The following is a 13,656-nucleotide window of genomic DNA, read 5'->3' on the forward strand; positions in this document are numbered from 1 at the left end:
CATTCAAAAAGAAAGAACATTTTAAATTCTCAGAAAGTTCTTCGAGTCATTCACTTCCCATCACCTCAGCAGGCAGTCTGCTCTCACATTTTTAAGGGTCTTGTGATGAAATTATGGAGAACAAGTTCCCCTGTGCTTCGCAGTTAATCAGAGCACAGTTGGAAAGAAGCTTGAAATTTTATTTTTTGTTTAAAAAAAGATTCCCCTGTAAAGCAGTACTATATATGTGCACGCTGTGTGTTACTTGGTTTGAGTCATGACCACTAATGGTGATTTAACTTAAGAGTTTTCTCCATTTTTGAAGGGAAGCTAATTTCAAATCTCTAATAGGGATGGGAGAATGGAGGTGTGATTTTCTATATGCAAATATTACTCTTCCTTTCTGAACCATGTTTCCATTAGTTCTCTAAATCATTTTTGAAACCTAAGAATGTTATTTATTTTTCCAAATACAGATGCATTCAGAGTTTAACAAGATTTAGGCTCATTGATCAGTCACAGCTTCTATGTTCTATGATCCATTGAAATTGTTTTACAGCTAGGTCTCCTACAATGGTCGAATGCTAGGGATTATAGCATTTATATGCACTATCAAAAATGTTGTGTGACTATCCTCTTTCTTTGACAGCTATTACTCCTGGTTGCTGTGATTTTGAGGTTGTCAACAAAAACTGTGTGACTGAAAATAACAAAATGCTTTAAAGTATACTGAGATAATCAAGGTTCTGATAATCGGGTATCTTTAAACCAAGACAACTGTCCTTTTAAAAACTGTTTGGCAGGGTAGTTCACATTTTAAAGTAGTTTCTGGTTTCAGGAGCTGGTTTTGAACTGGTGCTTCTGTTATGCATTTCTGATTTTCTAAAACTCCCTCTGGATAGTGAACGAATGTTTTTATCGCTGGTCCCTTACCTAAAGCAGAGAAGATGGCTGCAGCCCAAAACATCTCTCCCATTAGAGCGGGTATAAACAGCAGCCCTCCCATTCTTCTTCCATAAATCTGTTGAAAAGGGTCTAACATTGTCACATAGCCTTTGGAACGCATGGGTTTTGCAAAAAATAGACCACCTAAAAATTAAACAACAAAAAACGCCAACTTTAGTGGAAAAATGCATTTATAGTCAGTAAAAGACTGCTGCTTTTCAGTGGTGTAAATGTGTCTGTTGGACTGTATTTTTAAAGAAATGTAAAATGTAATTAAAATATCCTCTAAATATGAAAGGAAGTTTTATTTTTCCATGTAAAGAAAGCAGCAGTTCAAAGAGCAGGATAAATATGAATGAAAATCATTTAACATCCCCTACTCTATGTTCACACACAACACTAACACACATGATCTGGTTATGAAAAACAAAATATGGATTTGCAAGGCTCTGTGCTTCAGTGCATTCAGCCTGCTGTGGGTGGTGCTCAGTTCATTTTCATTTAATGTAAAGGTGCTTAGCTTGGGATCAACATATTGGAACAGGACTGCAATTTTTTTTTGCTCTAATTTTATTTGGTGATGTATCCACAAGCCAGACATAAATGTCCAGCATGAGAAAGGAAGGAATTTACCCAACATTATGTCTAAGAGAAGAACAGGGTTAGATGACTGGAAAGCATATCTGGGGGAGCAAGGAGCCACCTGGTAGGGGAAGGATGTACAGGTAGAGATGAGGAAAAGACGCAGAAAAGCATCAGCAGGAGACAAAGGAACAGAATAGAAGGGAGTAGAAATGAAGTGAAGAGCCAGACTAGACACTGAGATCCATTTTTATCAGAAAGGACACTTAGCACATTACCAAGAGATAAAAATAAATACATACATTCCTGATAGTACTTTTTCATTCAAACAATTGCTGTAGTTGATACAGGGATCTCATGTTAAATAATAAAATGATGACAAATCAGTCAGGAGTTAATCTATACTATTGTGCATGGGAAGGAAAGTGATTCACAAGACAATAGCTTTATTAAGTGGTGCTCCACCCTATGAAGAAATCTGAGAGCCCCTGTTCTACAATGAATTTTACTTTCTGATTTTTTTTTAATTAAGAAAAGGAATTGTGCTGTCAGAACAACTCCCTTTTGTGCAAATAAAATATACTATGTCCATTTAAAACAACTGTAAGACTATATTTATGAAGACAAAAGTACTGTATTTAAAAAACAACCAACCAACCACACTGTTAATACTTTATACCTTACGTAGTAGCAGTCATTCAGCGTAAGCCTCTTAATTTTGGTATATTTAGACTTTCATTCTGAATTTGAGGGGAAGGAAGGTCCACTGTTTTCTTTGCTCTGCCACTGCCTTCCTGTATGACCTTGGGCACATCACTTAGCCTCTCTGCCTCAGCTCTCTACCTGTAAAATCTTGATAATAGCACTTCACTGCCTCAAAGGGGTATTGTGAGGATAAACACATTCAAGATTGTTCTCAGATATTAGGGTGATGAAGGCCATATATAGTACCTTTCATTGACCAATCTGAACGAAACAAAATCTACTCAAAATAAAAGCTTTATATTGTTGTAGTAGTCCTCGAGTGCATTCAGAAGGGTTAACCTCTGGGTGTCAAAGGCAGTCTTGGTGAGTTAAGATATAAAATTATTTCCAGTAATTAGTAATGCATTAGTTTCCTTTCTAAGGGCCTAATTGAAAACCCATTAAAGTCACTGGAAGGCCCACCATTAATGTTAATGACCTTTGCATCAGGCCCTAATTGTGGGCGTTCCAATAACAATTTTAACATCTGTATATTTTAAGAAATGGAGAGACTAATTTATTTTTGCTTACCTAAAACCAGACTAAGGGAATAGCCAATGGGTGCCTGAGCCCAAGCCAGCCCATAGCCTGGGACATACACGGCTTCTGCTGTCCCGTTGATATAGCCTCCTCCAACCCAAGTGGCTGAAAAGAAGAGGAGGAAGAACTGAAAACATAAACCCTATTTTGATGGTCCACATTTATCATACAACTATAAACTGAACTCAGTTCAGAAAATTCTTAACATTTAAATTGAATAAGAGTTTAACCAATGATAGTCCTTAAAATGTGTCTCGAGTTTCACCCTCCAGCTAAGTAAAAAAAATCTCCAGATTTAGCCAATTTTCAGTTCTACAAATGCCATTTAAAAAAATTAGAGCTGCGGTGGGCATGTCCTTCTACCAAAATTTTCAGACTTTGTCTCATCTGTATTTAAGCCTTCTAAAGATACATTCCTGAACTGAGTTGTGCTATATGTAGAGGTCCTGCTTTCATTCACACAAAGAACTGCAATATTTGTGATATTCCTAACCACTGGAAGCTAATGCACTCATTCTGTCTCTGGTGGCAGATTGCCAGACTTGGGAGGCTGAGGATCAAGACGAAGTCTCAAATGCAGATCTCACGCACAGAAGTGTATTGTAATTAGATCTGGGCAAATAATTTATAGCAAATAATTGCAGGGAATATGATTTCTTTTCCTATTTGCAGATTGTCTGCAAATAGATCTTGATTTTCTCTAATGTATTTGTACAGATACTCTCTGTATAAGATTTATGAATTAATGTTTAGATCTGTAGTTTGTTCATGGGCAGTTCATTACAAATGTTAGATTTTAGAAATGCAAAACCTGAGCAGTTTTGATTGGACACGGAGGTCACAAGATTTTGTTCTTATTTCCTGATTAGATGAGAAGGAATGTAACTCTTAGAATCATAGTTCCAGTGTAAAAACTTGAATTCGAAATTCACTTTTTCTGAGTATTCTGCAATATGCTGTCAGCAGTCACTGTTTCTACAAACATTCATGCCAATAAACTAATTTGTTAGAATATTTGAAGAAAGCAAAGACAAGTGGGGGGTGAACACAAATGAAAACAAATTATTTAAAAATTTTAATTAACTTTTATGGGAGATTATTTACAGTATTCTCTCAGACATTTTGTAATAATATCACTCAGCCACTGAGCATGTACAAAATATGGGTTTGTGTGTTTTTTAATTTTGAAGCTAAATCTTGTATGTTTCCACAGGCTAAGGAACAAAGCTAACAGTGGGGTTCTGGCTACAAAGAGAAATAATGAATATCTTCTACTCCGCATTCAGAATCATAGCCCTGGTCCAGTATTCAGCTGCAAATCTTTGTAGGAGATGTAGTTGGGACAGCAATGGAAGATCTGCTCCTGGTAAGAGTGGCCAAATCCTTCTGCCTGTGATCCTGCTGTTGTCAGTGGACAACTTGGTAGCTTGCCAAGATTTATTGCACAATACACAGACACTGGCAATGATAATAATGCATGCCCAGATATCGAGAGATAGAAAGATCACTCACCCCATTACTGATCCCTGGCACCAAGGCTCAATATTACAGAATCACTAGCATACTGCTCATACTATAGGCTTTTGTATCGCCTAACAGGGATGGGTGGAAAAGCTAGAGAAAACATGGCCCAGTCTAGTTTGGTTCTCCAGTGTCCTGACATGCCTGTGATTTGTGTTGCTAGCTGTATGTTAAAGAGTATATAGTAATGGGATTGAAGTGTCTAGATACTATGATTGTAATGTCTACAATGAAAATGCTTAGGTGGATGGATGGAAGTTTTACCTTCTTCACTAGGGAAGGCGGACGTAGAATCTGTAGAGTGGTGCCCAGTACTCTAAGTCCCAGGCTGGAATAACTTGTTGGCTGAGTCAGATCAATTGCACCAAGCATTGGTTGCATTTGGGATGGAGAGTAACAGGTCTGGACCCCTGACTTTCTCATTCCAGTGCACCCACTTCTCTTCCTAAGCTGCTTAGGCATTTTACCTGCTATAAATCATATAGGAGTATGTATATCAGGGCTCAGAAGGGATTATTTTGTCCAACACAGCTTTTTTTCACCCAGAAATACTGACACGCTTCCTTAGTACCAGACCAAACTCTTATTTTTTATTTTATCATGTACTATATGAATAAGAAAAAAATTCTGAGGTGCTGTTTCTAATATATTAGCACATTTCTAATGGGATAATCTCTCATTTTAGGAAAGAACAGCTGGGCTTCACTTCATGGTCATTTCGGTTTCCTTCCCTCACAAAACTGCTCATGCAGTAATACTAATATACATACATGGTTGCATATGTAAGATAACAGATCATTGTATTGTTCTTTCTGATATTTAGACTGTTCTGACAATGGCGCAGAACATCTCTTGACCTGGTTATACCCAAGGATCTCTTAATAGACCTTTTCCTGAACCATTCTGTGGGGGTGGTGTTAGCTCTCACCACCTCTCTGCATGAACAGGGAGTTCTTCCCCCAGAATCAGATCTCTGAGATATGTGCAGATCTCAGGAAATCTATTTTATACCCACTTAGGGTATTGCCTCTCTCATTGCCATAGCTATGATCAAGGCAGGTGCTTGGGCAGGAGCAAAATCAGTCTGTAAGAGAGAGAGGCTGCTGATAGGACATTCTCCATGGAAGCACCATGACTTTCCACTCTTATCACAAATAGCCCAAATTGGTTAATCTTCACTGGACATTGCAGAGCTCATCTATTTTCCCAGGCTTTCAGGAGAAAGGGCTGGTATTTGAGGATATGGTGGAATATTGTTCAGTGTTAATTTTTTGGTTGGTCAGTTTCTGGATTTGGCTGTGAGGAGTGACTTCTAATTATATTTTAATTTGCAAGTCTTTTAAACATCTGTTGAAAGAACCTAGAACATTGGGAAGGTGCTCTTTTGGGAATGCATGCATCATAATAAATAAGTAAATAAGAGCCATAATGGCTGGGATGACATAAGGATGAAATTTCATTCTTAGATGTATATTTTCTGATAATTAGCTTTGCTAAGCCCCAATTTTTAAGTTATTTTAATGTAGTTGTTGTGTGATCTCCCTTTTTTAAACAAGCCAGACACAGGGAATAAAAAATTAGTAATCTACAGAGTCAGTCACATATGGAAGACTATTTTAATCTTTTATCTGCCTGCACTTTTGATGAAATACAGACAACATCAACTTTCCATTTTAAATGTACACCAAGAGAAATGTTATAGATTATGTTATAGGTTACAACGTTATAGATTATGATGTGGAGTCAAATGCTGCTTTTAGTTCAGATGAGAAACACAGAAATTTATATTAAATGATCTTTCCATGTCAACATGTATCACAATATTGGATTTTTCTAGTAGTTACACAGATGGAAAACCAGCTAGCATTTCTTTATAAAACAATCTGCTGACTGATCACTCAAATTGTTATCAAGCTAATGAGATTTTGTAAAACAAAGTTACTGATCACACAAGCATATTGATAATTTTTCATTGTATAAGAAAATGTAGCGTTCTCTCTGACTAAAATGAAGAACAGTGTCCGAGGATAATTATTATCATGGTTTCATTTGGAGCACTTTTGTTAGGCTGCGGCAGCATTTGATTAAACAACTCCCAGGGTTTCCCCCAGGGTTTAGTCACAACCATAAACATTTATGGTGGGCTGAAATTTGCCACAGATCTCGTCTCTGAGGTAATTTTTTTTACTAAATAAAATGCTAATAATTTGCTCATATTCAAATTTATACATGTAAAATGATACATGAGTTAAAGGCTTAATTTGTTCTTTAATTCATCTTAAACAATTTCAGGTTTAAAATGAAATTTTGTGATTTGTCCATAATTCAGTTTTCTAACTCTTTGTATTTTGAGAACAGCAGATATGTTCAGCTTTGAACCATTTTGTGTTAAAACATGTTATTTACTTTTTAATATAGCTGTTTCTTAAGAAACATAAACCTCCATTTAGATTTTCCCTATTGACATTATTAATTGGGTGTATACATTTTATAAGCTGTCCAAATGCTTATTTACAAAATAAATTTTAATAAATCTAAGCTGAATCCTACTCCCACTGAATTCAATCCAAAGATTCCCATGGACTCCAGAAATGGGCCATCAATTTGATATTAAAATCTAAGTACGCAGTTCTGCCACCCTCGTGTTGAGTAACATCTTACCCTAGGGGTCAGTCCTTTGATTTCAGTGGTACTACTTGTGGAGTAAGGCACTACTCAGCAGGAGTCAAGGTAGCAGAATTGGATCCTATTCTAATAAATACAATTTTAAAAAGGAAGTTTTAAAATTTTGAAGTTTTTTTGTTTCCACATTTGTGGTATGGGTGTGCTATGATGCTCAGTAAGCAGTTTTTCATTTAAGTTCTCATTTACATGACAGGCTTTCTTTTTGAATTAGCATTTAAACAATTAAGTGAATTAATGGTATATATTTATGTTGGAATAATATTCCTAAAATTCAGGAATTTCAAAACTCAAACTAAAATACTACCCTTTAACTCATTCTGCCTGGATATCACAAGATAATCAACAAAAATCAAAATCCCCCTTTGTTCGGAGGCATCAAAATACCAAGGCGTAACATGGTAGTTTTCTGTATATTATGGCTGATTGTCATCATCCTGCATTTAAAAATTACCTTTCAATCCTGCTTTACAAACGGTGTGGTCCAATCATCCCTATTCAAACAAGACTTAGGCCCTGATTCTGCATAAATGTATGAATATGCATACATTTGAGCACTGTGCAAAGTGTCATTGAACTTAGAATGGGGCTAACTTTATGCATGGTTGGTAGTCCCACATTAACTTCAGTGGGGCTACTCACAGCATGTAAAATTAAGCATGTGCATCACTCTTTGGATGATCGAGCCTTACACTTTGAAGTACATGGGATTTTTACCTGAGCAAAGACATCAGGACTGGACCCTGTGTGAATACAGGAAACATCATCAGCACAGATGATCAGAGGATGACAATTCTGTTTTGTGGCAACTTTTGAGGTTTCAAAAAAAACTGTTTTTGTTCTTCCTTTGTTTTGGGAGGAAAACCTTTGGAATGTTTTCATAATAATGGCATTGTGTCAGGAGGATGTGTGTGTCCTGGTGGTTAGGACTGGGATGTAATAGACCTAGGTTCAAGTCCCTGCTCTGCCTGATTCAGAATGGAGTTTTTGATCCCAAATCAGGCCAAGAGGGATTTGTATTTGGGTCTCCCACAGCGGAGGCCTAACCCTAGCCATCAGCCTCCCCACACCCTTCTTTCCTGAAAATGTTTGAGAGGTATTGGTTTTGTTCCAAGGTGGAAGTAAAACAAATTTGGAAACTTCAGAAGCTGCCACAAAATGGAATCGTCATCTTCCAGTCGTGGTGACGTGCCTCATTTTGGCGAATAAGTTCCAACCAGAGTTAGTCAGTGATATCCAGCCCCCTTTGAATGGAGAAGTGGCAGTTCAGCAGGCAACAGGAACACACTACACTACACAACAGTGGAGGGAGGGAAGTAGAGTTTTAGCCTTGATTCAGAATCTATTGGCTTTAAACAACATCCTGAACAATTTTCCTGTCTACAACCAAATGTGCAGTCCTTAAGTGAGCAAAATTCCTATTGCAGTCAGTGGGAATTCTGCTTGATTAAGGACCACAGAATTTTGCTCTTAGTTTTTATGAGGCTCATCCTTAACTCTGAAGCTGGAAATACATCACAAGAAAGAAATTTCAATAGAATCTGATCAATCTAAACTGGAGGTGTAAGGGCTTCATGTTGGAATTGCATTAAGAATATCACAAATGTGAATGATTCTAAACCAAAATGACATATGTTTAAATAAAAAGATATCAGTTCAGTTTGTATACAATGTAATTTTGTACAAATTAGATAGACTATCTGAAAACACTTGTAATTTAGGACCAGATTGTGATGCTTTTACTCATACTACCAGGGCCGGCTCTAGCCATTTCGCCGCCCCAAGCACGGTGGCAAGCCGCGGGGGAGCTCTGCCGCTCACTGGTCCCGCGGCTCCGGTGGACCTCCTGCAGGCATGCCTGCAGATGCTCCACTGGAGCCGTGGGACCAGTGGACCCTCAGCAGGCACGCCTGCGAGAGGTCCACCGGAGCCGCCTGCTGCCCTCCTGGCAACCAGCAGAGAGCCCCCCACGGCATGCTGCCCCAAGCACGCGCTTGGTGCTCTGTGGCCTGGAGCGGGCCCTGCATACTACTGAAGAGTTACTCACACAAGTAGTCCCATTGTCTTCCGTTAATCTAGTGGTTCTCTCAGACACTCCAGTGCACCCCTTTGAGTCTCAGAGGTTGCGCTGGAATGACTGAAAGTAGAACTCAAATCTTCTCCTAATCTCTGTCTGCTAATATGAATATGCACAATACAATATTAGGTCAGTTTGCCAAACTATGGCAAAATAGGCCAAAATAACCCCTTATGTAATTCTATTGAAATCAGTGGAATTAAATTTGGCCCAGTGCATCAAAAATGCTCTTTGCTGCAGCATATTTTCCCATTCCTTTCTGTATTTAAAGTTTTTTCTCTTCTAAAACACATCTCTAACCCACAGGTTTGGGATGCTATAATAAAAGTAACTGTATATTCATTCCACTGAAAAATTCTGATATCTCAGTCTTCTATTTAAAATCATTACTGCCCCAAAATGTCTCTATTTACTGATTAATACGGCATCAGTGTAAAATAAATAGAGTTAATTATTCCTTTAGAATATAATGATGATGATTTAAATGACTGGCATATTTACTTATTCATTAAACAAATACAGTATCAAACAAGCAAAAATAATCCATCTTAAATCATGACTGTGCATTGAAATTAAGATTTCTTTTCTCCACTTTGCATTATTCAAAACACAATATTGTCTATATCTTTTATTCATAAGAAAGAAAGAATGAGATGCTATGTTTCAGGTATAAAAAAGAGGGTTTATCATACCGGTCATCGTAAATCCACCAACTAGCAAGCCTATATCTCTTCCACCGACTATGATAGCTTCTCTGCGATCTCCATCACTGCCACTATTTTTGGTTTTCCAGGCAGCCCATATTCCAACAAACAGGATTGCCAGATAGAATACAATTATAGCTACCAGCCCCTCCACATGGAAAGGCATGTTGAAATCACGACTTCCCTGGATTGCTATTTCATTAAGATCTCTGAAGAGAATGCAATAATACATTATACACTATACATTTGATAAAAGCAAAGCAAACAAATCATACATGCATGGCACGAGACCAATTAGAACCAGAATATAAAGGAAACTCATCACTTCATCAAAGAGAATGTATGGATTATTTTATTGAATGGTTATTTCAGATGTAACCAGAAATAATATGAGTTGTGTTTAAAACAATGCAGGTTACACCAATATTTCAGAAACTTCTGACAAACCCTTGAAACTAAAAGCAAATTGTTACTTAATTTTTTAAAATTTGTTTCAGGAACAGAAAACTAGCATTACATGAGTTAAACAAAATAATCTTGCTAAAAACTAGGGTGTTGCAAGAAATCACTTATAATTCTAATTGTTTAATATACTCCTTGATACAGTAGACTTCTCTACTCAAGAAATACTTTCACTTACAGCCTCCAGAATAGAAAATATTAGTAATATGAGCTGTTCATTTTTACAAAGATCTTTTATTAGTTTAAATCCATGCTACAAAATTACATTAAGGAATATCAAAAGCTGTGGACAAATAATAACCACACTAGAAAACTTAAGTATTGGAATCCATACCCTTTCCCTCCCCACATTAACTCCTCATTCAGCTTCTGTACTTATACATCTGTATTTTTCTGCTCTTGCACATCTGTATTTGCTTTTTGATAAGAAAAATTCCTCACACCACAAGAATTTCTTCAGTTTTGTCTTTCATTTTCTAAATGAAAAACTCCATACATTCTAAAAAGTCAGAACAGTGAAACATGCCAAATAGAAGACAAGTGTAATTGAAATAATCTTAGATTAATAAACTCTAGAGGATTGATACTATTAAGAAATATACCTATTCAGTGCACCTTTGCCATCCTTTCTCACAGTTTCTTTGAACTCACTCTCAGTTACACAAAGAAATGAACCCTGTATTTTTATGTACTAGATATTGACGTAAAATATACTATCTTTAATGTACACTGTGGATCTCTACATAAAAAAAGTATTTAAGTTTCCATACAAGTCTATAAGTGAAGTTTAACACCCCCGCCCCCAGGAATTGACAATACTACTGTCATCTACACAGAGTGTAGCAAATTCTTCCAATCCCCCACATATCACTATCCAATACCTTTGACATACATAATCAGCTTTTACATTCAAGCAAAGCAGGTAGCTTGTAGTTTCTGAGTTCGCACAGGCAAACCCTGAGCTTGCCTACTAGCTACAGTAGCAAGTTAGAGTTATTTCTCCCATTAAGCAAAAATAGGATCCAGACACAGACAGTTCCCTGCATCTTCAGCATCACTCAGCAAAAGCTTTTCCCCTCCAAAGCTTTTCCCTCCCCAGCATCACTAATTCCAATCCCTGCCCCCATTCACCTCTTTTGTGGCAGGGTCTCCTCTTTTCCCTTCTTTCTGTGCTCTCTGTCTCCTCTGTCTCTTGAACTGGAGTCAAGCAGTCAGATCCCAGCGCCTTTTGTCCAGAGGTAGATTGTGAGAAGCTTTCTCCTTTTTTAAAGGGACAGTTACATTGCAAAGAGCTCCAGCCCCACAGAAGCATCACATCTACTTGAACAAACGCACATAGTGTCCGGTACAACACGGCACACTACTGACGCAAGGGCAGTCACACACCGCGCCAACTAAGAGGCTCACTGTGTTTCCCTCTTCCATGTGGGGAGTGCGTCTGTCAGAGCTGGAGTGTGGGGGAGAGATATCAGAGTGCAAGAGGGGACTGGGGAGAGAGATGACTCAAAGGAGAATGACTGTCTGAGCCATTCATGGGGAATGGAGGCAGGGAATGATCAGAGGGGAAAAGAGGGAGAGAGAAAAAAAAATAAAAGAAAGAGTCAGAAAGGAGCAGGGAATGAGGAAGAGAAGGAACTAAAATGATTGGGGTTGAGAAAAGATGAGGAGAAATGAGAGGAGGAAGGGAACAAGAGAAAGAAGGGGCTGATTAAACTATGAATGCACTAGGCAAAGGAAATGAGGGAGAGTAGGCATCAGGTGGGAAGGCGGGGTAGGGATGAATGAGAGACAAAGGGAGAGAGAGAGAAGGTTTGTTGTAGATAGTATTAGCGAGTGCACAAGTGGTACAATAAAAATGGAAAAAAGTTCAAAATCCAAAATATAAAGTAGGGAGATAAAAGAGGGATGTATACATTAAAAAAAGTCAAAAGGGCTTAAGAAGGCATCACACATTTTAGTCATTCAGCAGCCCCAGGATGAGCAGTGTGGAGTCTGGAAAGTCCTCCTGATAGAACAGCACAAAATGATCAGCCATTCAGTAGCTGTGCAGCATCCTTGACTGCACACCTGCTACACCGACGGCTGTTCCTGAAACCCCGGCTGTAGTCATTTGCCACATACCTTCCCACCCTACATCTGATCTGCTTCGGCTTGCACTAGAGATAGCATGGCTGCTTGAAGCCTGACAGTCTTTCCTCAAGATGAGTGATGAGGAAGGAGTTTCTCACAGAGGAAGCAGCTCATTGCCGTTCTGCTCGCCACAATATGACAGCATCTACCATAGAAGCGGTCGATCACATAGGTCCAGATTGGTCTGCTACTGCTGAGTCGGTGATAAGGCACTTCCCACATATCTTTTGGAAAGTGGCAGTTGTGGCATCTCCTGGAATTTGTCAAGGAGGTTCTTTGCTGCAATATAATGCCTGATGTTAGGAAGAGGCATATGAGAGAGGACTGGTAGCCATCAGTGTTTGTTGGTCTCATAGCCTCTGTTATTCTCATCATTTGATTCAGTTATACATCAACTAGCTTTGTATGGGAAGAGGTTAACCACAGAGAAGCACAGTATTTTCCGTCTGAGTATCAGAGACCTAGTGCTGTGTTTGGATGTTAGCTGCTCAAGTTGAGCCCACAGGCTTATTTAAGAGGCCATTTCTGTTCTTTGTCTTTTGAGCCATCTTAGTGTGGTGATCCTTGTAGTTAGGTGTGTAAGTTACAGTTACTCCTAATTACTTCTAGTGGCTTTGGCCATGTGCTAGTTGTTCTCCATTCAAGAAGATGTTAAGCTCTTGTGAAGTGTTGGTGTGGCTGAGATAGAACCATGACAACACTGCCTTTAAAAAAAACAACAAGGAATCCGGTGGCACCTTAAAGACTAATGGATTTATTTGGGCATAAGACTTTAAGGTTCCACCGGACTCCTTGTTGTTTTTGTGGATACAAACTAACACGGCTACCCCCTGATATTTAACACCGTCTTTGACACACTAGGCTTAAGTCTCCCCTTCTTACAATAGCTACGGATGGCTGACATGACTGGTGCAGGTCGTCCTCAGGTTTTTTTTGAAGTCTCTGTCACCTGAAGCTAGGCAGATGCCATCTGCATACTTGAATGGCCTTGAAATTGTTGGTAGAGGTAGATAATCTGTAAGTATGTTTAAAAATGTTTGAGCAAGAACCCATCCCTAAGGGAATCCATTCTGCTGGGTCCTCCAAATGCTCAATTAATTGCCTAGTATTTCTTGGAATCGTCTGTTTCAAAGTATCGTTTCTGTAGTCATAACAACACATGGAGGTAACATCACTGACCACTTAACCAGCACAGCTGTGTGCCAGGTGGTACCATATGCTCCCATCAAGTCAAGAAACACAGCCCCTGACTTCTTTTTCTGTTGGAAACTATTTTCTTTATGGGTGCTT

At 38.5% G+C, this 13,656-nt stretch overlaps 1 protein-coding gene across 1 annotated transcript in view; it reads right to left on the reverse strand.

Moving 5' to 3' along the window:
- The window catches only part of SLC5A7 (solute carrier family 5 member 7), a 28,540-nt gene extending 17,104 nt beyond the window's left edge, over positions 1-11,436 (reverse strand). Inside the window, exons 1-4 of the mRNA XM_030551690.1 lie at positions 11,368-11,436; positions 9,763-9,983; positions 2,782-2,895; positions 913-1,068 (exon numbers count right to left, since the gene is read on the reverse strand). Of these exons, the coding sequence (XP_030407550.1) occupies positions 913-1,068; positions 2,782-2,895; positions 9,763-9,940 (448 nt within the window). The 5' untranslated portion in view covers positions 9,941-9,983; positions 11,368-11,436. The remainder of the gene's footprint in view (positions 1-912; positions 1,069-2,781; positions 2,896-9,762; positions 9,984-11,367) is intronic.
- Positions 11,437-13,656: the final 2,220 nt, after the last annotated feature.

Source organism: Gopherus evgoodei, chromosome 1 (assembly GCF_007399415.2).
Source record: "Gopherus evgoodei ecotype Sinaloan lineage chromosome 1, rGopEvg1_v1.p, whole genome shotgun sequence".
NCBI lineage: Eukaryota > Metazoa > Chordata > Testudines > Testudinidae > Gopherus > Gopherus evgoodei.